Source organism: Pseudonaja textilis, chromosome 2 (assembly GCF_049901715.1).
Source record: "Pseudonaja textilis isolate UNSWEBS1 chromosome 2, rPseTex1.2, whole genome shotgun sequence".
In the NCBI taxonomy this organism is placed as follows: domain Eukaryota; kingdom Metazoa; phylum Chordata; class Lepidosauria; order Squamata; family Elapidae; genus Pseudonaja; species Pseudonaja textilis.
Window position 1 is genome coordinate 7,220,320 of NC_141991.1, and position 27,295 is coordinate 7,247,614.

Genomic DNA, 27,295 nt, shown 5'->3' on the forward strand with positions numbered 1-27,295 from the left:
AAATGGCTAATCAATCAATCTATCTATCTATCTATCCACACACACACACATAAATATATATTAAAAGTTATATATGGATATAGATAGAGATAGATAGATAGATAGATAGATAGATAGATAGGTAGATAGATAGATAGATAATAGAGATAGATAGATAGAGAGAGAGAGAGAGAGAGACAGACAGACAGACAGACACATACATGCATGTAAAAAGTTGAAGTTTTACGTTACTACCTTATTCTACTGCACCCAAAGGAGTCAGAAGTCAATACTTTTCTCTCTCCCCTCTTCCCCTACACTTTTTTCTCTTCCCCTTTTCCTTCCTTATCTTCCCTTTATTTTCTTCTTTTTGTGTATTTTGTTATTTTATATTTTGATAAATTAATCAAATATTTCAAGAGGTAAGAAAAGAACAAGCCACATGGACCTGCTGAGATGGAAAGAGTCCCATGTTGGAACAAAGGTTGAAATGGAGGTGGGAGATAGCCAGGACGCTTCTTGCCTTAACCATATTTGCATTTGCGGGTGAGGGGGGCACAGGAAATTTTCCTCCTATCTGCCCTGGAAAGCCAACAGCTGCTTCTGCATTATCGGAAAGAGGAGATGTTTCTCCTATCAGCTGAGATATGTCTCTGTTCTCTGCCCCTGAAAGATGGGAGGAAATAGACTTTTAAAAAGAATGCTTTAGACGTTCAGGGAAAAACTAGAAATAAATGCTATTGTAGCACACAGGCCCATGAGTTTATTTTAAAAGATTAGGAATAAAACCCTCTGGATGCTCTTAAGAACTTCAGTGCAGAAGGCATCCCTCCCTTACCTGGTGGCATGTCTGGATTCAGATCCTTTGGAGAAATTCCTCCAATGAAATTCTCCTGACAAGGATTTAACGGATCACATCTTGCCTTAGGATGCTCAGCCATCAATTCCTGAAGGAGCGCCTCTATCTGCAACTGTGAAAAAAAGCAAAGAAAGATGTTAGAAGTACCACATGTGGGAACACAGAACCATCTATTTTAAAAAATATTTGTGGGTGGAAATATAAAAATGCCTCGAATATTCCACACTGGCATTATTCCATCACTTGTAAACAACTAGATCTGCACCTCTCCTTGCTCCTTCTCCTCCGCCTGACTCAGGAGGAAGCCTTCAGCCAGAGCCACTGCCTGGGAACTGGTTTCGGCTCCACATTCCCACAACCAATGTTTCATCTGCAGAGGCAGAATGGCCAGGAACTGCTCCAGGACTACCAAATCCAGCATCTGGGCTTTTGTATGTTTTTCTGGGTTCAGCCATTGATTGCAAACTCACAAAATTAACTCACAACACACCATGTATGTAAATATTGATTTTTGTATTTAAAAAAAAGAGCAACTTTTACCCAAAGTCAGGCAAAGCAGGCAGGCAGATTGAGTTGCTCACAGAATCATTCAGTGATCTACCTGCCATTGGCAAGATCAATCTCTCAAATTTGCTTGCCATGAGTCTGCACTGAATAATATAACCTTCAGTCCTAAGGGAGGTTCAGCTGTGCTTAAAAGCAGAGCCGAAGATCTAAAGACTAGCTAGAAAGCAAGAAATCCAACCATTTCCTGCTTCCTAAGCTAATCTTAATCTTCTGGCACAGCAGAATAGAAGATGGCCAGAAAAAGGAAAAATACCAATTTAGCAGGCAAGTTTGCAGGGTAAGGAGTGAGTGGGCGGGGAGGGTTCCCGTGCGCCATGTGGGCAGCACAGCCTTGTGTTTCTGCACAGCCTGGTTTAATTGCTTTGTGGGTGAGTACCCTGTGGGTGAGATGCTCTGCGGCCCACCAAAATTTTCTCACGGCCCGCCAGTGGGCTGCGGCCCATCGGTTGACAACCACTGGACTAGATAACCTACAAGGTCCCTTCCATCTCTATTAATCTGTAATTATAAAAATGGTGTAGTAGAGTCTCCTGCTTGGGCAGAGGTTGGACTAGAGACCTACAAAGTCCCTTCCAACTCTATTAATAATCTGTAATCTATAAAAGCCATTTTTTTTCAGTGCCATTGTAACTTTGAACGGTCACTAAATGAACTATTGTAAGTCAAGGTATTGAGTTCCCTGCATCTTCCCACCCAGCGAAGGAGGCGGTCCTCAACTTAGATTTTTTTTCGGATGCTCCACGTGAAGAAAACAGAATATTTTCTCCAAGCCTTTCCGAACAATAATTGATCAAATTTCGGGGGTGAGGGCACCGATTCGGCCAACTGTTGGGGTCCCGGATCTTGGGATTCACTTGGCAACCGCGGAGCCCAACTACATTTTTTTTATTTTTTATTTTTATTTTTTCATCGTCCCGGCTTTTCCCGGGCTTTCTCGTCCAACTTTCCCCCTGCTTTTTTTTCTCCAGGGGTAACGAAAGGGCAACTTTCGCTTTCCATCCGGAGGGAACCGAACTCAATCCGGTCCTGGAGACGATCAGACAGATTTATCTGCATTCGCGGCTGAGTAGGTCGACAGGAAGTGAGTGTCTGGACTCTCTAGGAAAAAAAGTCATCTTCCACTCACACTTCCGGGAAGCAAAGATTCGGGCATTCCTCGCAGAAACATGGAGATTTGGTGAGGCTGGAAGCGCCTTCTGAGCGCTCAGCGGCAATATCTGCGTTGCTTCATCACAAGAAGCGGATGTTCCGATGAGGCTCCGCGGTTGGAATAAAGTTTCCACTGCCTAGATCGCAGTGGCTGGGGAAACGGGTGGGTCGTGCTTCCCCCGTTTATATATTTATATATTCCTGATTGCTTCCCCTTTCAAGGGATGCGGGCAGGGAAACGGGCAATTTGTCGCATCTCAGGAGAGAGCAAAAGCAATCCATTGTCTACAGAATCTACAGAAGTGAAAGCTGAATTTATGTATCAAGAGGTTTCAGGTGATCTCAGAAAGTTTCAACAAACCCTATGGGTTTGTTAATAAAAGTATAGATCTTTTTGTAAAACTACGTGAAGCTGTTGGAGGATCTGCTTTTAATTACTTTTTAAATGACAACTTTGGTCCCTTCCTCCTGCGGTGTAGAGCTGCTATAGACTACTGTACTGTAAACGATGCAAAATTAACTAAGAAAAATCCCTCAGAGGTCAGTGTAGAGCTCTGCCAAGAGAATAGCAGGAAGGGACCTCAGAAGTCTTCTAATACAGTCTCCTGCTCAAGCAAGAAGCCGCATACCATTTAAGACAAATGATTGTCCAATCTTTTTTTGGCTTCCCAGCCGATAAAATTATCTTGTACTCAAATCTCTCAAGGATTCTCGGAGCAAAGATTTGCTTGCAATGAGAGAGTTCCATTTAGGAGAAATAGAGTCCAGTCCCCCATCTAAAAAGCCCTTTGATTGCTGATGGTCTCCCCAAAACATTAACTCTGGTTGAAACATTATTAGAAAAAAAAATTGGGGCTAGGATATAATATATGTCATATATTAATACTCTTTTTCTTTTTGATCATAGATTGGGAGCTGGATGTATGCTGTTTTATCTGCAAACCGTTCCATAGAAACAAAAACTTGTCGCCAAAGAGAGCTCACCGGTCTGTTTGGATTCCTCACTGGACCTTTTCAGACATTTTGATTCTATAGATGGAAGAAGGTTTGGAGTCCCTTTACCCATTGGGAATTTCGATTGAGCATAGGTGGAAAATGGATAGAAAAACATCAGAATGTGAGGGAACAGCCGTAGGCCCTCTCCTTCCGAGGGAGACCAGTCTGAACATTTGGGAAACACCCAAACAGAAGATCCCAGATGAAGAAAAAATAAGCACTGACATCCAGCGACAAATGTTTAGAGAGTTCTGCTACCAGGAGATTAAGGGCCCCCGAGAAATATGCAGCCACCTTCATTATCTTTGTTCCCAGTGGCTGCAGCCAGAGAGAAATTCAAAGTCTCGGATACTGGACATGGTGATCCTGGAGCAACTCTTATCTATCCTGCCCCCAGAGATCAAGAACTGGGTCAAGGAATGTGGAGTGGAGACTAGTTCTCAGGCAGTAGCTCTGGCAGAAAGCTTTCTTCTGAGCCAATTGGAGGAGAAGAAGCAGGAAGAGACAAAGGTCGGATTGTCCCAAGAGAGTGATAATAAAAATCTCAAAATTTAAGTATACAGTTATTTCAAACCATTTTGGGGCTGGCCATATAATAGTCTTGACTCAGGCCAGCCTTAAAATGGAGGGATCTTGCTCTTATTGCCCAAATTAGATGGGAGCTTAAGTTTCTCAGTCCTTTCTGTTATTAATTATATGTATAAGGAAGGAGTATAACTTCTTAAAGTATTGGTTGCCTTTTCTGAACATTTCGCAGGAGTTGGGAGAAACCCAAGCTCTTCTCCCACAGATGAACCTGGAGCAGAAGGGGAGGTGAGAGGGAAGTTGGAAATATATTTGTCCAATTTACGTTAAACCCATTCCCTTCTGATGTCTACAGTTGCAAGCGAAGACGTCCTGTCTTAATTTGGTCACTGAATGCTGTGAAGGAAGTGGGAATCTGTTCATACCTTCTAGGGATCCATTCTTAGGAGACGTCTCCCAAAAGGATCCAGTTCGGGACAGACCACCAGGTAAGGAATAATTTATTCTAACGGCAAAAAATGATCAAGAGCTCTCCAAACTACAGGTAATCCTCAACTTACAACCATTCATTTAGTGATCGTTGAAATTACGATGAAAAATGTGACTTTTTCATACTTATGACCATTGCAGTATCCCTCTGGTCTCGTGATTTGAATTCGGATGCTTGGCAACTGGTTCATGTTTATGATGGTTGCAATGTCCTAGAGTCATGTGATCACCTTTTGCGACTTCTGACAAAGTCAGAGGAAAAGCCAGATTCACTTAACCAACTGTGTTACTAACTTAACCACTTCAGTTATTCGCTTAACAACTGTGGCAAGAAAAGCCATAAAATGGGATAAAATTCACTTAGCAAGTTTCTTGCTTAGCAACGGAAATTATGGGCTCGGTTGTGGTTGTAAGTCAAGGACTATCTGCACTTCCATTCATGAGCTTCTTTTGCAACCGAACTTTGCTCCTCTTGGCACAAATTATTTAGATTCCCCCAGAATATACTGTATTAAGTATATTCTTTAAAAATGTCAATTTCTTTCATCTTTGTCCTCCCCACAGAGAACAAAACAATGAATCCGCTCTCACTAGGAAATCAAGCATCTCTTGCTGATGGAGTGGAAACAAGGACTATCCTTCCAGCTCAGGTAGGAAGAAAATTTTCCCCCTCCTCGGAACTGCATACGTGATTGAATTAAAATGCATTCCTTCAACTGCTAAAACTGTATTTCTAATCTAGAATCAGTCCTTTTCCTGACCAATAGCACTGTATGAATGAAGTTCACTTGATCAGCTGCCATCCAGCCACCTTCTGGAATAGGAGCAGCTCTGGTGGATGTAAGAAACAGCTCAGGATGGGGAAAATCTGGAATGATATTTTATTCATGCATTAATCGATCAAATCCTGTGGAAATATTAATCAGCCTTTATCTCCAGTGTGATTTCAGCCAGTGGACGTGAGCTATGTCCAGTAATATCCTTAATTCTGAAACTTGTCAGAAAAAAAATATGTTTATTTTATTGCAAGTTTCTGCTCTGGAGATTTCTTAGAGATCTTGAAAGACTTCTCAGTCTGTCTGTTAATAAAGAATTTATTTATTCCTCTTTCAGGATTCCATATCCTTCAAGGAGGTGGCCATCTATTTCACCAAGGAGGAGTGGGCTCTGCTAGACCCTGATCAGAAAGCTCTGCATGAAGAAATCATGTTGGAGACTTGTAGGAATGTGGCTTTTCTGAGTAAGAGTTTCTTTGCTTTCTGTTCAAATAGTTGGGTTAGGTATTTTCTTGTTGGACGGAACCTAATTATTTGTAGTTTTCTGACCTTCTTGGTAGACCAGATCAAAAAACAGATCCTGTGGGAATTTCACAAATTCTGTTTTATTGTGCAATGTAGGAACAGAAACTTGAAAGTTTCTGTTTGTGCCCTCTCCTCCTAAACAAAGTTAAGGCAGGTTTATTTTGCATTCCTTTTTCACACTTGCTTTAATCTCAGGTCATTCCTAAATTCCTTTAGTAGACATAATGTCCAGATATACACATTGCATATTGGGCTGGACGGAAAGTGGTGCATTGCAGGGGTCTTGACATGCTGTCTGGAGGCTGCCAACATCTGGGTGGACTAAAATAGGAGCACACTCAAGAAAGATAGAATTATACCAAACTAGAAATCAGCAAGTTCTAAAATGATTGTCCCCAAAGTGCTTTTCCAAAAGACAATTGGGACTCCCTTGGTTTTTTCTTGAAAACATTTCGCTTCTCACCCAAGTTCTGAAGAAGCTTCTTGGATGAGAAGCCAAATGTTTTCAAGGGGAAAAACAGGAAAATCCAGTTGCCTTTTGGAAAAGCACCTTTGGAGCAATCGTGACCTGGATGATTGAGAATCTCCATGGAAACTTCTGGAATAATTCACATTGTGATTGCAGGTGGGATTGTGCTCCACAAAACAATAGAATGACCTGCAATTTGACAGCAGTGGCAACAGATGCCATGTAGGTATTTGCCTAGCTTCAGCAGGTGTGACTGTTGCAGCCTTTTAGGGAAAATAAGGGTTCTGTGAATGGCTCATGCTATTGTCATTTCTTAGCTAGATTGCTGCAACTCACTCTACATGCAGCTGTCCTTGAAGACCAACCAAAAGCCTTAGGTTCAAACATGCGACTGCATTATAATTAATATGCTAAGAAGCTGCACTGGATACAAGTTACTTTCTAAGTGCAATTCAAGGGGTTTGTTGTAATTTTTTAAGGCCGTGAACATGTCCCTAAAAGATTAAGTGCTAGAAAGAAGTACAGTAGTACCTTGATACTCAACTGCTTTGAAACTGGTTGAATTTGGTACTCAAATGAATTTTGATACAAAACATTTGTCCTGGTGGTCATCATTGGCTTGGTACTCAACACACCACCTAGAACTTGTCAGTGTCGGCGGTCTTGTGACTCACTACATTATTCCTTACGGGAAAATTTTGTTTGGTACTCGTTTTTTTGTATTCATCATGCCTCCTGGAACCAATTAACAAGGAATACCAAGCTACCGCTGTACTTCTTTAACACAATGTAATGATAATTTGGAATATTTTGTCTTGATTCGTTCTTTTTCTCCCAAATAGGTAACGAGCGGAAGAACAAACAGGAAACAGAGACAGAGCCATTGCGAGTCATCAAGGTTGAAGTGGGAGAAGGGACATTTCAGGATCAGTGTCCCTCAAAAAATCCAGAGGAAATTCAAGTAAACATTCGGAGGCATAAAAATACCCATTCGTGTCCTAAAATCTATGACTTCCCGACCCCCAAAGATATTAAAACAGAGAGAAGGCGACAGTGTTTAGATTTTCAGAAAATATTTGAAGATCAATCCGATTTAAGCGAACAATGCGAATGGAAAGATGATGGGGGAAAGTACAGGAGGTTTTGCTCTTTTACTTTGCATCAACAAGATTACCTGGGAAAGAAACCATTTAAATGCAAAGTATGCAGGAAAAGCTTCAGCAAGTACAGTAAAATTATTGCACACGAAAGAATCCACACAGGGGAGAAGCCATTTAAATGCATGGAATGTGGTAAGAGCTTTACGCAGAGTAGTCACCTTACTTCCCATAAAAGGATCCACACAGGAGAGAAGCCTTATAAATGCTTGCAATGTGGAAAGAGCTTTACTCAAAATAGTCACCTTACTTACCACAAACGGCTTCACTCGGGGGAGAAACCGTATAAATGCACCGAGTGTGGAAAGAGCTTTGCTGATTCTAGTTCCCTTCTTGTGCACAAAAGGATCCACACCGGGGAGAAACCTTACAAATGCACGGAATGTGGCAAGAACTTCACCTTGAGTAGTCACCTTACTTCCCATAAAAGAATCCACACAGGAGAGAAACCATTTCAGTGCACGGAATGTGGAAAGAGCTTCAGTACGAAGAGTTCTCTTAAATTTCATAAAAAGATCCATACAGGAGAAAGACCGTATGTATGCGTGGAATGTGGAAAGAGCTTCAAGCGGATCGCTGATCTAACTCGACATGACAGAACACATAGAAAAGAAGTTCCGTACAAGTCTACCAGGTGTGGTAAAAGCTTCCATAACAGCCGACGCCTTACGTCGCGTGAAAGAATAGAAGAGCCATTTGAATATAGACAGTCTGGGGACGAGCTTCCCATTGATTATGTTGACTAATTACTAATAAACGAGAATATATTTTAAAATTTTAATAATTAATAAAGGAAACTAATAAGCAGTGAAGTGTGACAGCTCTTAGCAGCCACATGCTTGGATTTTCTCCGTTCAAGTCTGTCCTGAGGTATGGATGTTAATCACCACAAAGAATTCATACAAAGGAAATGCTGTATAAATTCACTGAATATGAGGGGGAAATTCAGTGAAAATATGTCTCTCTTTTTTTCTTTTTACAATCCTGTAATCCCTTTTTTTGGACTGGACTGGACTGAACTGGCCAGATGCCCTTCCTGACGTCTACATGGAGTTTACAGCAGATATTTTCTCTTTGCACCCTGATAGAGAAACATCTGCCACTACCTAGGGTTGAACTCTTCAGCCTTCTGCGAGGGAGGCAAGCATCTTCACTTCTAGCCATCATGCTAGTGACATTTCTCTTATTTCCCATAAAAAGATCCACACAGGAAAGATGTCTTAAATGTCTGGAATGTGGAAAAAGCTTCAGAGGAGTAATCTTAATGCCTGCAAGAAGGATCCACAGAGGGGAGAACCCGAATAGATGCAGTTAATGTGGAACGTGCTTCAGTATTAACAGATTACTTTATAGGCAGTCCTCAGCGTACAACTATTTGTTTAGTGACTGTCCGAAGTATCACAGCACTGAAAAAACTGGCTTAAAACCAGATCTCGCACTTATAACTATTACAGTATCTGCATGATCATGTGATCAAAATTTGGGGGTAGGCAACGAAATATGTATTTATGATAGTTGCGGTGTTCCGGAGTCATGTGATTATCATTTGTGACCTTCTCAACTGGCTTCTGACAAGCAAAGTCAATGGGGAAATCAAGGTTCTCTTAATGATGATATGATTCATTCAACAGCTGCACCGATTTGTGGCAAAAGGTGTAAAATCAGGTGCAACTCACTTAACAACCGCTTTGCTTAGCAATGGAAATTCTGATCCTAATGGTGGTGATAAGTCGAGGACTATCTGTATATATGAAAATAAAGGCCAAAAGGAAAGAAACCACACAAGTTACGGAGACTGAATAGAACTTTGTTCATTGTAGTAACCTAATTTCCCATAAATGAAACCACACGGAAAATAAGTTCTAAAGTATGGGAAGTGCTTCAGGTGAATGTTAATTTTGCATGACCTCAAAAACAAAAAAAACAGGAGGAAACTGCATACTACAAACATCTACTAATTTTTGATACCTTGAACTATATCTGGTCTTTGATGGTGAAGTTGACTTTAGAAACTGAATGGATCCAGAACACAGTTTAATTTTAACTTCCTTTTATTTATCTTTCATTTGTCAAAATTAAATGAAAGGGTCCTAAAGAATTAAAAAATAACAACTTGGTGGATTATGTGGAATGATGGTTGAATTTTGCTACAAATATTAAAGGTAGGTGCGATGGGAACGTTCAATATTACTGATTGCATTTGTAAAGGTGTTACTTATTACTACTTCATTAGCACTTGGTGAACTTCGAATGTTCTTTGAAACTAACCATATTCCATCCTGGTTATTAATTCTTGGTGGGCCTGGAAGAAATTCTAGTGTTGTCGGCAGAAGGATTTCCAGGTTGCTAAAAAAATTGAATACAATCAACCATTGCTGAGATCAGCTTACCTTTAATTATGTTTTACATGGTTCATTTGTAATTTGTTCTTGCTTGTGTATTACAGATGGATTTTTCTATAAAACTCTTCAAATGATTGTTACGTGTTCACAGTGTTGATAATCTAATTCAGTCAGACTGCTTAGGAACTCGGTTTTGTTCCCTAAAAGTTATGAAGAAAGAATCTATATATAGTCTAGGGCCATGATAGTGAACCGCTGGCACGTGTGCCACAGGTGACATGCAGAGCCATTTGTGTGGGCACGCAAGCCCCAGCCAAACTTACCTGCATTGCACATGCAAGCCTCCCACATGATTTTCGGCCTGTTTGAGGCCTTTTTCACCCTCCCGAGGGCTCGAGAGAAGTCTCTGCAGCCTTTGGAGGCCGAAAAACAGGCCTTCTGGAAATACCGGAAGTGCCAAAACCGAAAGTATCAAAATGGGCCCATTTTTTGGCCTCCAAAGGTTTGCAGAGGCTTCCCTTGAGCCCCCGGGAGGCAGGGAAAACGGCCTCAAACGGGCTGAAAATCAGCTGGGAGGCATGCGCAGTGCAGCTAAGGGGGAATGTTGCACACGCAGAAGGGCAGGGCGCCTTGCATTGTGGGTGTTGGCACACGTGCGCTTTCAGCACACCACAATAAAAACCATCACTGGTTTAGGGCTCTATACTTTTACTGTGTGTATTACCTTTCAGGCAGAAACTCTCACCATTTTCAGGAGGGGCTTTTCATGTTTTCATTGATACACTATTAAACTGGTGCTGGTTCTTCGTGACCACATAATTTTTTCCCATGGTGATCTGCCCCTAATGTGTAGTCTTTCAGATCTCATTTTATGAGTAATGTACGATTGATTTTTGCTTTTCTCTGGGGAATCTTTTCTTTTTTGGATTGTGGATTCTGACAGGTGCTGACAAAGCACTAAGCAGTAAACTGACCTACCAGTAGTTTGTGGTTGATGTAAGTATTCACCATAGTGAAAATCAAGTTATGGTGAGATGTTCCCAAGGACTTTTTTAAACTTGTCAAATGGCCTACTTGGTTTGTTTAAGAAAGAAAGAGATTGAAAAAAGACCTGAAAGCATGAATAGAAGAGATGATTCCACCAGACTGTCAACTATTTGGAAGCCTGCACTCACAAACAAAAAAATCTCCACACCACTAGCCAGGCAAACACCTGGGCACAAACAGATCCCCCCTGATACCTCCAGCTCAAATACACCCCAACCAGGCACCCAGATGAAACCTAGCTTCCTAACAAATGATAGCCATCCATTTACTTGGAGCCAAGTTGCACTAAAAGCCTCCAATATAGGAACACAATGTTGCCAGCCAATCAAGACACAAAAAAAGCCACAAAACAGACAGAAGATATTAGAAACACCAATCAAGCAGAACACAGCAAACTCCAAGACCAATAAACACAGACCAAGACTCCCAACCAATCAGAATGAAGAAAAAACCATTCTGGCACAGCAGTAGGCTAGCCCCAAATTTAAAACTGAAACAGCTGTGATAGTCTGACTCACAGACAAACACAATACACAAGCCTGATGATGGCAGATGAGATTCTGCCGAAACGTCGCTACAACTTTAAAAGCCCAACTATAATGACGTGGGAAAATACCCGAACAAAGCTATTCATGTAAGTACCCATGAAAACTTAAGAAAACAAATATAACTATCGATCGATCGATCGATCGATAGATAGATATAGATATATATGTGTGTGTGTGTGAAATACCACTCCCTCATCATCACAAAATATCCAGAACCATAAAGCCTACAAACTTGAAATTTGGTACATACAGTATGTTCCTCTGGGCTTCTAGGTGCTCACTAAGAAAGGGTTTTTTGAAATGACCATCAGAGCATTAGTATTTCATATATTATTATTATTAACACGCTCTGATGCTAAGGAGTTCTACTCCCCCTCCCCACCTGAAAAGAAATCTATTCCAAATGCAAAACACAAGCAGAGGAGTTTCAGTTTCACAGCACTAAGCAGCTTTAGTACAGAACAGTTAAGCCATGCCCAAGCTCCTTGCTGTCTCCTTGCTCACACAGCAAATACTGTTTCAGTTTCCGAACAGCCCTTAACTCTCACTGTCAGGACACTAGCCAGATGAATACCGATGGATGCTGGTAGGCAGAGGCAGATTTTTTTCCCCTTATTTTCCTCCCCCAAAACTAAGCCTGATCACACAGTTTCGTAGTGAAGCACAGGTATCCAGCTAGTTTTTAATATGTGGAACAATGACAGTGAGGGAGGTACATTTCTTCTATAGTATAATTAAAAGATTACAATAATAAAGTGATAAAATATAGCCTACCCAAGAACTGGACCACAATAACTTTCTGGGACCTCAAATTGTCTTATGAAGTTCTGTCTTCTGGGCAAATCCATGACTTTTTTTCTTTAGTATTTAATCAACATAAATAGGCAGAAAATTTAATTTCCAAGCATTTTACCACAATATGTTTAATGAAAAGAAGGACTAGGGGAGACATGATAGCAGTCTTCCAATATCTCAGAGGCTGTCACAGAGAAGAGGGGGTCAACCTATTCTCCAAAGCACCTGAAGGCAGGACAAGAAGCAAAACTCATCAAGGAGAAAAACTCATCAAGGAAAAAAACAACCTAGAACTGAGGATAAATTTCGTGACAGAACAATTAATCAGTGGAACAACTTGACTCCAGAAGTTGTGAATGCTCCAACACTGGAGGTTTTCCAGAAGAGATTGGAGAACCATTTGTCTGAAATGGTATAAAGCTTTCTGCATGAGCAGAGGGTTGGACTAGAAGACCTCAAAGGTCCCTTCCAACTTTGCTATTCTATTCTATTCCCATTCCCTACTCTTCTCTTCTTATTCTCTATTCTATTCCTTCTTATTCTCTATTCTATTCCTATTCTATCTCTATTCTCTTCTCTCCCTCTGTTCTATTCCTATTCCTATTCTAGTCTTTTCCTATTCCTATTCTCTCTTCTCTTTTCTTCACTCCTCTCCTCTTCTTATTCTCTATTCTATTCCTATTCTCTCCTCTCCTCATTCTCTATTCTATTCCTATTCTCTATTCTATTCTCTCCCTCTATTCTATTCCTATTCTCTCTCCTCTCCTTATTCTCTATTCTATTCCTATTCTCTATTCTCCTCTCTCCCTCTATTCTATTCCTATTCTATCTTCTTATTCTCTGTTCTATTCTATTCTATTCTATTCTATTCCCTTTATTCTATTCCTATTCTCTCTCCTCTCTCTTCTTATTTCTATTCTATTTCTATTCTATTCTATTCTATTCTCTTCTCTTCTTCTTCTCTCTTCTATTCCTATTTTATTCCTATTTCTATTCCTATTCTCTCTTCTCTTCCTCTTCTCTCTTCCTATTCCTATTCTATTCTTTTCCTATTCCTATTCTCTCTTCTCTTTTCTTCTCTCCCTATTCTCTCTTCTCGTCCTATTCTTCTCTTCCTCTTCCTCTTCTATTCTCTATTCCCTGTTCCCATTCCTTTTTCTATCCTATCCTCTGGGCACCAAGTGGGCACTTCCTGACCTCGATTCCTGCGGGCGTTGCAAATGGCCTTCGCTAGATGGAGCCCTCCTGCAACCTTCGGCAACCAACAACTGCATCCTCGTTTCCCAGTTCAGGCAAAGCCGAACAAAGAATTGAGCTCCGGGGAAGCATCAGGCCAGGACCTTCAAAGGCGAGGGGGGTGGGCAGGAAGTGACCATCCACACCCGCCCGTGGGGCTTTCTAGGAAGAGTTTTTCTCTCTCTCTCTGCTTTTAACGCTAGCCAGCGGAGAGCAAAGAAGTGGGGGTGCAAATCCTCGTGGGAAAGGAGGTCTCCCCGCTGGGTTACAGCTGAGCTGCTTAGCAAAGCAAGAGAGTGACTAAGAGGAAGCTGAGCCCAAATTCTCCCCCCAGGTCTTTCTCTGAGACCCAGAATCCTGCTGGGCGGGGTTGCAAAATTGGAACTCGGGTGTTTGCCGGCCCATCGCGGGTTTTGCTTCTTCCCTGCTCGCTCCAGGTAAGGAAAAAGAAAAAGAGCCCTTCCCAAAAAGATGTTGAGGCTCTAGAAAAAGTGCAGAGAAGAGCAACCAGGATGATTAGGGGACTGGAGACTAAAATATATGAAAAACAGTTGCAGGAACTGGGCATGGCTAGTCTAGTGAAGAGAAGGACCAGGGAGACAGGATAGCAGCCTTCCAATATTTGAGGGGCTGCCACAGGGAGGAAGGGGGGCCAGGCTATTTTCCAAAGCACCCAAAGGCCAGACAAGGAACAATGGATGGAAACTGAACAAGGAGAGTTTCAACCTGGAAATAAGGAGAAACTTTCTGACAGTGAGAACAATCGACCCATGGAACAGAAGTTGCCCTCCAAAGTTGTGGGAGCCGTCATCATTTGAGACTTTCAAGAAGAGATTGGACTCCCACCTGTCAGAAATGTGTAGGGTCCTTTGCTTGGATGGGAGGTTGGAATAGACCTACAAGGTCCCTTCCAACTCTTGATTATCTGTTATCTTTTGGGGTCTTTCCTGGCAGAACAGTTTCCTTAAAGGGTAACCTTGCACCAGCCAAGGGATTCTCTCTTGTTCCCTGTAGCAAAATGGAGAGGAAAGGAGGCCACGTGGCCCAGAAGGGAAAGGAGGGGAAAGTTGGGAGGCCGAGGCAGTTCAATCAGAACAGAGCTGGAAGGGACCTTGGAGGTCTTCTAGCCCAACCCTCTGCTCAAGCAAACCATTTCAGATAGGTGGCCATCCAAGTCTCTTCTTAAAAGCCTCCAGCGATGGAGCCCCCACAGCTTATGAAGGCAACTTCTGTTCCACTGGTTTAGAAATTTAGAAATAGGCTTATAGGGCTGGAAGGGACTACAGAGGTCTTGTAGTCCACCACCCACCCACTCTGCCCAAGGCAGGAGACCTTATACCATCGCAGACAAACAGTTGTCCAGTCTCTTCGTTGGAAGAAATCTCCTTCTGGGTTCAGTTCCAAATGGGGAAGAAAGACACTGGAAGCAACGGAGGCTGTTTGGAAAGATGGTTTAATGGTGGACAGGACCACATGGCTTGGAGCTCCAAAGAGAAAGGGACGATCATATGCTTCAAGTTGTCGGGTGAAGTAAAAGAAGGAGGAGCAGAGAAAGATGAGAGTCCCTTGGTTTTATGCCTTCTCTTGGGATTTGAATTTGAGCTTGTATTCTGATTGGTTGTCAGACTCCCATGGAGCCATGCAGGGGCAACTCTGTAGGCTGTCCAGGCTTGGTTGAGCCTTGCTGGATGATGATGTAATGAAAGGGCTTTGGGCAATTCCTATTATAGCTCTACCTGGAGTAGATCTTTGTTATCCGTAGCCAAAAAGACATTAAGAGTTGTTCACCTAATCCTGCATAGCTTTTTTTCTGGTAATATCACACTACTAACTAGAGCATACAAAACATTTGCCAGACCAATACTCGAATACAGCTCATCAGTCTGGAACCCACATTATGTATCTGATATTAACACAGATACATGAGAAAGTCCAGAAATGTTTCACAAGAAGAGTTCTCCACTCCTCTACTCGTTGCAGAATACTTTATGCCACCAGACTTGAAATTCTAGAACTAGAAAACCTAGAACTATGCTGCCTTCGGCCCGATCTAAGTATAGCATATAAAATCATACATTGCAATGACTTTACCTGTCAATGAATACTTCAGCTTCAACCATAACAACACAAGAGCACACATTAGATCCAAACTCAGGGTAAACTGCACCAAACTCGATTGCAGGAAATACGACTTCAGCAACAGAGTGGTCAATGTCTGGAATACTCTTATCTGACTCTGTGGTTTCTTCCCCAAACCCCAAAACCTTTAACCTTCGACTGTCTACTATTGACCTCACCCCTTTCCTAAGAGGTCAGTAGCGGGTGTGCATAAGCGCACCAACTGTCCCTGTCCTATTGTTTCTTTTTATTTTTCTTATAGGTATCCATTTCATGTATTCATAATTATGTTTATACTTATACATGTTATCTTATAATCGCTTGACAAAATAAAATATATAAAATAAAAAACTGTAAAATAGTCTAGCCCAGGCCTTAATGGCCCATTAACAAACGGGGTGTGTAGCTATTCCACCATTAAGCAGACATTGCCAAACACGGACACAAGGATATTTGCACATATCTAATGACCTTGTTTTAGCCAACCGCAGGATGTTTCAATACGATCGCGAAACAATGACTGTTGGTATTCTCTGTCCCAGGACACGTTAGCTAAATATGATAAGCATACTTGCGAACTTGCAAACTATCACATACTTTGTTCTTTGTTCTTTGTTTATGAGTTCTTCCATATAAGGTAAAATTCTGCTACCTCCTTTATGCTCCCCCGCCCGCTTGAAAGAAAATAATAAAAGAGGTTTGTGCAAAGCACTCGGGGCTGCCGCCGGGACCATTCCATCTGCCCCGGGCACGATGTGCTCCCTCATTTGAAGCAATCGGATGTCTGGTGTCTGTTATTGGTATTCACCCTTGCGAGGGTCCCGCTAAACTTCTTCCCTGTGGGGAATTCCATAGGCAGCGGAAGGACGCCGACGGAACAACGGTCCGGTCGCTCGGCGCGACAACTGGGGGCTTGTCCGGGATCCGTCTGCCTTTCGCTGTCTCAAGGTGTGATCTCTGTCTAGAGGTGCACCTCCTTCACTCCCGTTCTTACGCACCTGGCAAAGGCATCATACAATCGTAAGTAATGGGCTCCCGACTTTCCAAAGTTTCGTCAGGTCATAGGGATGAACTTTATACTATAGTGAAGACGGCTAATTCCTTTCAAAAAATTAATGGCACCACTATATATCCTCTTTCAAAAAAATCATTGACTAACCTATTGGCATATATAGAGGCACATTGTCCATCTTATCCTGAGAAGGGAACGCTCCGACACTCTTCATGGCAGAGATTGGGGAAGTACCTACACGATACTCCCCGAGCCCCGCCCGAAATATTAACATCTTGGCGGGCTGTCATGGCAGCATTAAACACACTCTATCCTCCGAAAGAGAATGCTGCACCTCTTACCTCTGATATTCCCCCTCTCTCTTCTTCTTCTTCTTCTTCTACCAACCCTGCTAAATCTGGAGCACAGGTGGAAACTCCCTCTCTTCCACCACCTTACACCAATCCTGCGGAATCTTCTAATCCTCCTCCTTCTGCCCCTACTCCTTCTTCCTCTCCACTAATTCCTCGAGGAGCTCTCCTTTCCTCCCCTCTACCATTGGATGATTCTGAAACTCTTTCCGCCTTCCCTCTTACCCTTCCCCCGGGAGGTGGCGGCAACCCTGTACATACTAACATTGAATTTAAGGTCTTAAAAAACATAAAAGACGCGGCAACTAATTATGGTCTGCACTCACCTTACACTAGAGGCATGCTTGATTCCTTGGTTTCTGGTAATACTGTCATGTTGCTCTATGATTGGAAGATGTTGTTTTCTATGCTCATGACCCCAGCACAATATGTTGTGTGGCAGTCTGAATATGAAAAATGTGTTGATGCAGAAATACGGCGAGGTTTGCCGGCAGCGGTCACGGAAGGCCATCTTAAAGGGACAGGACAATTCGCCACTTTAGCTCAACAACAGAATTGTCCCCGCCGTGCTTTCGCCATTATTCATATGTGTGCAATGAATGCTTTGAAACGAGTGGATGATACAGACTCACAATCCACCCAAGCCTTTTTAAAAATAGTGCAGAATTCTGATGAATCCTATGCCTCTTTCATCAGTCGCTTACAAACTGCATTGGATCGTCAGATTGATACTGCTAAACAGGAATTACTCATGAAATTGGCTTTTTCTAATGCTAACCATGACTGTCAAAAATTTTTGCAACCTGTCGCTAACAAACCAGGGGTCACTTTGGCTGAGTTTCTCCAGCTTTGTAGAATTGTTGGCACAACCACCCATAAAATGGACGCGCTCGCAGCGGCTATTTCTTCTTCTTTGCCTACTTCCGCTTCTTCTCCCGACGCTTTCGCTATAACTCGTAATGGCAACTGTTTCAACTGTGGCAAGCCTGGACATTTTAAAAATCAGTGTCGGATGCCGGGAGGAGGAGGGGCACCCCGCGGCCAAGCTAGGGGTCCTCCGCCTCCTGATTCTAAAGCAAAACCAAAAACTATCTGTCCTCGCTGTCGAAAAGGCTTTCACTGGGCTTCGCAATGTCGTAGTAACCCCCCTTCTGCTCAGCCTTCGGGAAACTAACTATGGGGCTTTCAGCTAGCCCCGCTACCAAGGCTGACCTCCCCACTACTACTTTCCCGGTAGTGTTGTCTGAAGACCTTGTGTATGATGACCCTGGTGCTGTTGTAACGCTTCCTTTAACTGCAACTCTTTTAACACCCTTGCCTCCCTCGTTGCCTATTCTGCTCATTCCCAATTCCACTCCTACCATAGAAGGTATCCTCGCTGCCCCCTTTCTTTATGACTCATCTGCTCTTAATTGCCTCTCTCTTGGAGGTGAAAGATCTTTTTCATGGCCTGTTAACACTATAGTAGCCACTCTTGTTATTGCAACCCTTTCCCCTCTATTCCATGCCCTCACGGGCTTGATCGCATCATCCCTAACTGTTTGCTCTCCTTGGCTGTCTTGCCCACACCAGCCCTTTTCACAGCCATTCTTTTCCAAATTGATCCCAAGACAAAAAAGCTATACATCATCGAATGGCTTCACCTCCCTCACACTTCTAGCCATCACAGTTTTCACTGATGGCTCTAAAACTCATGGTGCTTGTGTCTGGTATGAACTGGCACAAGCAACTGACAATTAAGATGCCTCAACCTTCCCCTCTATTAGCAGGGGAAAGTCATAGTTATTTTCATCAAAACAAAAAGGCTCTGGTTAAACAATTTGGCATTTCTCTGGAAGAAGCAACTACAATCAACAATGCCCCACTTGCAGTTTGCAAGCAAAAACTTTTCCTCAAGGGATTAATCCCAGGGGCATAGAGGCTTGTGAGACATGGCAAATAGATGTCACTCAATTCTCACCTTTTGCCCCTTGGAAATACCTTCACGTGTCTATTGACACCTATTCAGGGTTCATCATAGCCACCCCTCAAAGGGGAGAAACGTCAAAGCACGTTATCAATCATTGTATTCGGACCTTCGTAGTACTGGGACCGCCAAAAAATCTAAAAACAGATAATGCACCAGCCTATATCAGCTCTCAATTCTCTGAGTTCTGCTATCACTGGTCCATTATCCACAAGTTTGGGATCGCCTACAATAGCCAGGGGCAAGCTATTGTTGAAAGGGCTCACCAAACCTTAAAATTGGCATTACAACGATACATGGGGTCAAAAGGCCTTAAAGGCCCCCCTAGCCTCCCAGTATTACAAAATGTGTTAAATGTTTGTCTGTATACGCTTAACTTCCTCAATCTCACTGGCACCCCTCCCCTGTCTGCTGCATCTCGACACTTTACTAAACCATCTGTTTCCACTTCGAGACCACTTGTCTATTATAGACAGTTACCTGATCCTGCGTGGAAAGGACCTGCCGAATTGATCACCTGGGGTCGAGGCTACGCAGCAGTCCAGCTTCCTGACAGAACTCTTTGGGTTCCTGCAAGGTGTGTCCGCCCATATCACCGCCCACAACCAGCGGAGCCATCATCCGAAAAAGATGACAGCACTTCTCTTCTTCCTGCTTGGCTGTTCGTTTCGCTGGACTGATGGGACATCCACCAGCCTTAAGGCCCACAAACCACACAACATCACATGGGTCATCAAGGACGCTTATGGGCAAATACTCAACTCTACAACTAATTACACCATGATTTCTTCCTATTTCCCCAAATTACATTTTGACTTTGCTGAAATGATTATGTATTATTGACAAAAAAATTCCTTTTGTATTCAGGTACAATTGCTTCCCAAAATTGATGTATATAACTCAGAAGATTTTGTTTCTTTACTAGAACCTAGACAATATAACCTTAGGGCAAAAAGAGAAGTAGTAACTGCTTTGATGCTAGCTGTACTGCTGGGATTGGGGGCTTCTGGGACGGCCACAGGTATAGCTGGCCTTGTTACTTCTGATCAGCATTTTCGCCATTTAAGCGCCACCATAGATGCAGATTTACGCCGCATTGAACAATCTATAGTTGCTTTGCAGAACTCCCTCACTTCCCTATCTGAAGTTGTTTTACAGAATAGAAGAGGTTTAGATTTGTTGTTCCTCAAGCAGGGTGGGTTATGTGCAGCACTGAAAGAAGAATGTTGTTTTTATGCAGATAGTTCAGGAGTGGTTTTAGATTCTATGAAAGAATTGAATAAGAGACTAAAGGAAAGGCAAAGAGAACGAGAGGCTCAACACACATGGTATCAGGGTCTGTTCAACTTCTCCCCATGGTTAACCACCTTAGTATCTGCCATTGCTGGTCCCCTTATTCTCCTACTTGTGCTCTGTACTATTGGCCCTTGTATTTTGGGCAAAGTTTTGGCCTTCTTAAAACGCAGATTAAGCCAGTTGGATTCCAACCTGTCACGAACTCAGAAACAGGTAAATACTCTCATATCCCATACACAAGAAAAGCAACCTTTGTTATCATTCTCCTCGGACTCAGACAACGATGAAATCATCAAAAGTGTTGGTAAGACATGCATCCTAATGCACTTGCTAGCCCCAGACTTGGAGGAGGAGGGGGCGAGCAAGAATTACCATTAGGTAGTGTTGATATCACTTTCCAAAAAAATAAAAACAGAGGAGAGATGTTGCAATGTACTGTTACTGACTGGTACGATAAGTGATGGATGGACAATGGAATGTAGCCATGTGATAAGGTGCTGTGTGAAAAAAAAAGTACTAGCTGGAGAAGCGGAGAAATGAGAGTAATATGGGAGAAACGAAAGTTATGGAGATAAGAGTAACTGGGAGGAGCTGAGAAGTAGGAGCATAAGATATCAGCTATGGCATAGGTTTGCATTAGCATAATTATGTAGAAAGCTTCTTTGTCCTGCTATGACGTATGCATGTAGCCTATAAAAGGAGTACCCACCTGCCTGTTTAATAGGTCCATGTGTTATGGGACGATTGCTAAAATTCTTAAAAGATCGCTTACAAGCACTTGATAGTGAAATCAATAATACTCAAAAAACGGTCAGTTTTCTCACATCTGTTATTGTATCCAAAGATTCCGTTAAACAGCCTCTGCTGGAGTGGTCTTCTGACAAAGAGTCAGAGAATGAAATAGATACAAATGCCTCCTATGCTCCCAAAGGAGCCCTATTGGCTATGAGTGATGAAGAATCAGAAGGTGAGTGTTCCTCCTCGTATGAACTGGTGCAACAGGGTCTCAGCAAACCGAAGGGTTTGTTGCCACCCTTTGAATCCATTTCAGAGGAAAAAGGACTTTACCTGGAGACGGCATCACAAAAATAATAAAAAAGGAGGAATTGTAGCTATTCCATCATTAAGCAGACATTGCCAAACACAGACACAAGGATATTTGCACATATCTAATGACCTTGTTTTAGCCAACCACAGGATGTTTCAATACGATCGCGAAACAATGACTGTTGGTATTCTCTGTCCCAGGACACGTTAGCTAAATATGATAAGCATACTTGCAAACTTGCAAACTATCACATACTTTGTTCTTTGTTCTTTGTTTATGAGTTCTTCCATATAAGGTAAAATTCTGCTACCTCCTTTATGCTCCCTCGCCCGCTTGAAAGAAAATAATAAAAGAGGTTTGTGCAAAGCACTCGGGGCCGCCGCCGGGACCATTCCATCTGCCCCGGGCACGATGTGCTCCCTCATTTGAAGCAATCGGATGTCTGGTGTCTGTTATTGGTATTCACCCTTGCGAGGGTCCCGCTAAACTTCTTCCCTGCGGGGAATTCCATAGGCAGCGGAAGGACGCCGACGGAACAATGGTCCGGTCGCTCGGCGCGACAGGGGTGGGGTGGGGGTCTGAGTTTCTGCCTCTTTGAGTTTCTACTTTTCTTTTTAGGGGAAATATTCTGTCTTTTTAGTATATGCTAAAATATTTCATTTTCCTTGAAGAGGGGTGGGTTTTCACTTCCAACATCTTCTGAAAAACCTACAATGTGGGAGCATCTATGACCTCATTCCACTGATTTAATTGTTCTCCCTGTCAAGAAATTTCTCCTGAGTTCTAGATACTAAAATTAGTAAAGTAGACAGCCAGGAAGTCCAGGTTGCTTCTGTTGGGAAGAAATATCCTTCTGGGTTCAGTTCCAAGTGGGGAAAAAGACACTGGAAACATGGAGGCTGTTTGGAAAGTTTAATGGTGGAAAAGACCACGTAGCCTGGAACTCCAGAGTGAAAAGGAAGGATGATCACATGCTTCAAGGTAATGGAAGAGATCAAAAATGGGCTGAGGTGCTGAGAGTGCCTGGGTTTTATACCCTTTGTTGGGATTTGAATTGGAGCTTGTATTCTAATTGGTTGTCAGACCCCCCATGGGGCCATGCAGGGGCAACTCTGTAGACTGTCCTGAATTCCAGGCTTGGTTGAGCCTTGCTGGATGATGATGCCCTTAAAAGGGCTTTTGGCAATTGCTATAGCTTTACCTGGAGATCTTTGTTATGTAAAGTATTCTGGCCCAGGCCTTAATGGCCCACTCATTAACAAAGGTGTGGGTGAGTTTCTGCTTCTGGGGTGAGTCGCTGCTTCTGAGGCGAGTCTCTGCTTCTGAGGCGATTCGCTGCTTCTGAGGCGAGTCGCTGCTTCTGAGGCGAGTCTCTGCTTCTGAGGAGAGTCGCTGCTTCTGAGGCGAGTCTCTGCTTCTGAGGTGAGTCTCTGCTTCTGAGGTGAGTCACTGCTTCTGAAGTGAGTCGCTGCTTCTGAGGTGAGTCTCTGCTTCTGAGGTGAGTCGCTGTTTCTGAGGTGAGTCGCTTCTTCTGAGGTGAGTCGCTTCTTCTGAGGTGAGTCACTGCTTCTGAGGTTAGTCTCTGCTTCTGAGGTGAGTCGCTGTTTCTGAGGCGAGTCGCTGCTTCTGGGGTGAGTCGCTGCTTCTGAGGTGAGTCGCTGCTTCTGAGGTGAGTCGCTGTTTCTGAAGCGAGTCGCTGCTTCTGAGGCGAGTCTCTGCTTCTGAGGCGAGTCGCTGCTTCTGAGGCGAGTCGCTGCTTCTGAGGCGAGTCTCTGCTTCTGAGGAGAGTCGCTGCTTCTGAGGCGTGTCTCTGCTCTGAGGCGAGTTTCTGCTTCTGAGGCGAGTTTCTGCTTCTGAGGTGAGTTTCTGCTTCTGAGGTGAGTCTCTGCTTCTGAGGTGAGTCGCTGCTTCTGAAGTGAGTCGCTGCTTCTGAGGTGAGTTTCTACTTCTGAGGTGAGTCGCTGTTTCTGAGGTGAGTCGCTTCTTCTGAGGCGAGTCGCTGCTTCTGAGGTGAGTTTCTGCTTCTGAAGTGAGTTGCTGCTTCTGAGTTACTCTTTGTAGAGGAAATATTCTGCCTTTTTAATATTTCCTAGGAGAGGGGTGGGTGCTAACTTCCCACATTTCTCTCCTCGATTGGTTTTCATCCATTGCTGCTGTTGTTGTTGTCTTGCCTTCTGGTGCTTTGGATATTTCCCAAAGTTGATTCCCTCCCCCCAGTCCTCTATGTGGCAGCCCTTCAAAAGGGGCCTTGCCTGGTTCAAATCAGCTTTGCTCTTTCCCTCAAATTTGCAGAAATAGCAGTGGAAAGATGACTTGGGACTTTTGAAAAAAAAAATTCTGGGTGAGCTTCCTGGGAAGGAAGTGTCAGGTTGCCCATCTCTGCCCCATGGTCTCTTTTCCCAGTCTTGGGTAGGGGGAGGGATCCTGGCTCAAGGCCGGAGAACAAAAATAGCAGAATAACAGAGTTGGAAGTATACTCAAAAGCAGAGACATCCCCCCTGCCAACAAAAGTGCGTAGAGTCAAGTTTTCCCAGTTGCAACTGTCAGAGTATATTCATGAACTGGAATAGAGCGTGGTAACAAGGTCAGCCAATGAATAGGCATAGCAACTAAGTCAGCCAATGAGGACTGTTTGGAAACTGAAACTAGAAGTAGCCTAGGCATGGCTCTATATTAAGCTCTGCAGCTATGTTAAGCTCTGAGTCTGTCCATTGAAAATAAAACTGTTTCTCTCCTCTGCTGTGTGTCTTGCTTGCCTGCTGAATTAAAGTGAATTAAACTGATGTCTGTTTCTGAGCTGAAGTTGAGTTGCTGTTCTGCTCTGAACCTGTAACATGTCTGCTTCTGTTTGAGTTTGGAGAAATCTACAACTGGTATTGTAAATTTTACTTTGTATGTTGATAAAGAAGTTAAACGAAGCCTCAGCCATCTGTGTTTACTTTTCTGGTGCTGAATTTACGCTGCAGTACTCTGAACAGCAATGTAGGGCTGTGAAAGTTGGACCATAAGGAAGGCTGAGCACCAAAGAATGGAGGCCTTTGAACTCTGGTGCTGGAGAAGACTCGTATTTTCTGCAGTCAAGTTTGGAGGGGTTTACCTTGAGTTTGTATCTATTGGGTGCTCATGTATTGTTGTGTTTGAAACTGAAGTAGTCATTGACAGGCTGTAGCAGATAATTTTATGTACTATGTCAGACCGAAGGCGGCGTAGTTCTAGGTTGTCTAAGCCCAGAATTTCAAGTCCGGTGGCATAAGGTATTCTGTTACAAGCACAAGAGTGGAGGAATCTTCTCATGAAATATTTCTGGACTCTTGATTGTATTAATGTCCGATATGCAATGTAAGTACCAGACAGATGAGCTGTATTGGTCTAGCAAATGTTTTGTATGGTCTAGTTAGCAGTGCAATATTACTGGAGAAGAAGCTTTGCAGGTTTCCTCAAAGTCTGAGTGAGTTTCATAAAAAGATTTGGCCAAAGATTTGAACCAGAATGTTGTTTCGATATCTTGGCGAATGTTCACATTCCTCTGAAGTGTTTTCTTTTTCCTCTCAGGTTGGATGCTAAAAGCATCTTCTGCAATTCTGGGTATCAAAGGATCCAGATCTCACAACCTCAAGATGTCAAAAGGGAGCTTCCATTGCTGTTCTGGTCCCCAAAACAAGGTTACTTTGGAGATCTAGGGGAAGCACCTGGGTTTCTTTTGGCTTGTTCTTTGTTGTTGTTGTTGTTTTTGGATATACGTCTCTGCCCAGAGAAAAAGTGACCTCACCCAACATGACAGGGGGAGGAGACAAAAGAGGCACCAACATCTCTCTGATTGGGACTGCTGGGAGGTGCACAGAAAAAAGCCGCCTGAAAGGAGAAACCACCAATTGGATTGTACCAAATCCCTCCTTCGAGGGATTCTCCTACCAGGACTCTACGCAACCCCGAGAACTTTGCAGCCGACTCTACCAACTTCACCGTGAATGGCTGAGACCGGAAAAACACACAAAAGCTCAGATGCTGGACCTGGTGATCCTGGAGCAGTTCCTGGCCATCCTGCCTCCGGAGATGGAGACATGGATCCGGGAGTGTGGAGCTGAGACGTGTTCCCAAGCTGTAGCCCTTGCAGAGGGCTTTCTCTTGAGCAGGGCAAATGACCACAAGCAGGGGCAGCAGCAGGTGAGAAATTTTAACCTCGGTAAGTCTCTGGGTAACATAATTACAAGCAGTGTTACTGAATGTGCTTTCCGTCACAGGCTAATAACATCATAAGTATCTGGGGATGCGTATAACTAACTGTTCTGACCTAGGCTTCTCCAAAAGGCTCTAAGCAGATTTTTTTTTTGTCCTTTTATTAAATGAAGGTGAATTTCTTGCATTCATATTCAGCCAAAGGCCTGGCAACCACTCTTTCAAGGGTGTAATTAGGCACACAGACCTTATCTAGCCTGGAGAGCTACCAAGTAAATATTTCCAAACACAGTGCTGACAAGGAAGGGCTTGGCACAGAGTCTCTGAGATGCACAGACAGATCTTCACACTGCTGCAGTGAATGCATTGTTTCCTGCAAAAGCCCCCTCCCCTTTTGCTCCTCTTTTAATCCCTATGGGAGGGGCCATTTGCCATCCACGTGTGGCTTTACTCCTACATTGACCCTTAGTTCGTAATTGTTCTTTTCTTTTGGCAGCTCTGCCCATGCGCAGGCTGGGAACCAGCTCCACCTGCTCCCCAACCTCACTGCTGTTCAACTCCGAAGGCAGCTGATAACTTCCAGCCTGCCCTGACCCCTTCTCTGCCTCTGATGCAGAGCCCTCGTCCGAGCCTTCCTCAGCCTCCAGGACTGGCCCATTTTCCTCACCAGTCTCCTCATTGTCCAACTCTGCTGCCAGCTCTGCTAGCCGCCAGCAGGCCACAACACTAACAATCTGAACTAGTCTCTCCATGCATCATCCATACTGAAGCGTGCAAACCATGGCCTGCATTTCCTGTGTCGGATGAGGAGAGCACATGCTTTCTCCTTCTGTCCTGGCCACTTTTTACAGAGGCACAATTGAGAGTGTTTTAACAAACTGCATCACTGTTTGGTTCGGTGGCGGCAGCGCCTCAGATAGAAAGTCCATACAGAGAGTGGTGAGGACAGTCGAGAAGATCATGGGAAATTCTCTTCCCTCTATTCAGGATACTGCTTATAAGCACTTTGCGCTTAGAGCTCAAAGCATTGTTAGAGACCCCACACACCCACTCCACGGTCTGTTCCTTTGCTCCCCTCTGGGACGAGGTTTCAAAGCATTTCTAGCAGGACTACCAGATTCTGTAACAGCTTTGTTCCCTATGCCATCCATCTGGTAAACTTGCAAGATTTGTTTTTCTCGTCATGTACATGTATACATCCGAACTAGACTGTGTTGTTTCTCTGTGTCATATATGTGTGTATATGCATATTTATTTATTTATTTTGTCATGTTTACGTAGTGTATATTGGAGGTGGTGACCCTTTGAGAGCTGTATGCAGCAAAATTTCATTTTAATGTATGTCAATTAGTGTACATTCAAAGTGACCATAAAGTTATTCTAAATAAGTCATCAGAAGGCAATTTTGTTTTTTTGTTTTGTCAAATTATTCTGTTGCCCTTCTTAATAGTTTCCCAGGACATGTCTGAGAAATCCACTTCTCCTTCCAGAGACGGTTATGGAGTTGAGAACAATGAAATGCTGGCATCTCAGAGTTGAACTGTGGAGCCCTTCGTGAGCCCTGAGCTTAATTATTTTCTTGTAAACATTTCATTACCCAACTAGGTAACCTCTTCAGTGTTAGAGGGGAGTGGGGTTTGCTCCCTGTTTATAAACAGTAGCTTGTCCTATCAATAGTGTTCTTTTCTCCTTGATTAGGCTTTTAGTTTACTGCTTGTTTGTCTGTGTTAATCGCTGCTTCTCTGGGTATTGATTGCTGGCTCTACAGTTAAGTTACAGTTAAGTTAAGCTACAGTTAAGTTAAGTTATAGTGCTCTCAGCACTGGCTCTCCACAGGGCTGTGTGCTGAGTCCCCTTTTGTATTCACTCT

The 27,295-nt window shown here is 43.2% G+C and overlaps 3 protein-coding genes across 5 annotated transcripts in view; 2 read left to right on the forward strand and 1 right to left on the reverse strand.

The window, feature by feature from the left end:
- The window catches only part of LOC113451238 (uncharacterized), a 176,876-nt gene that overhangs the window by 77,513 nt on the left and 72,068 nt on the right, over window positions 1-27,295 (reverse strand). The window lies entirely within an intron of this gene.
- On the forward strand, window positions 2,519-9,867 carry LOC113452958 (zinc finger protein 75D-like). 3 transcript variants are annotated; one of them, XM_026724453.2, is made up of 6 exons: window positions 2,519-2,890; window positions 3,462-4,060; window positions 4,431-4,563; window positions 5,129-5,214; window positions 5,678-5,804; window positions 7,177-9,867. In XM_026724453.2, the coding sequence occupies exons 2-6, from the start codon at window positions 3,590-3,592 to the stop codon at window positions 8,235-8,237; spliced, it is 1,878 nt and encodes a 625-aa protein (XP_026580238.1). In that variant the 5' UTR covers window positions 2,519-2,890; window positions 3,462-3,589; the 3' UTR covers window positions 8,238-9,867. The 3 variants fall into 3 exon arrangements, with proteins under 3 accessions (XP_026580238.1, XP_026580237.1, XP_026580235.1); XM_026724452.2 differs by having other exon boundaries at window positions 2,519-2,717; XM_026724450.2 differs by having other exon boundaries at window positions 2,535-2,582.
- Window positions 13,620-27,295, forward strand: part of LOC113451234 (uncharacterized) — a 58,349-nt gene continuing 44,673 nt past the window's right edge. The window contains exons 1-2 of the mRNA XM_087927648.1: window positions 13,620-13,896; window positions 24,802-25,413. Coding sequence (XP_087783774.1) covers window positions 25,024-25,413 — 390 coding nt within the window. The 5' untranslated portion in view covers window positions 13,620-13,896; window positions 24,802-25,023. The remainder of the gene's footprint in view (window positions 13,897-24,801; window positions 25,414-27,295) is intronic.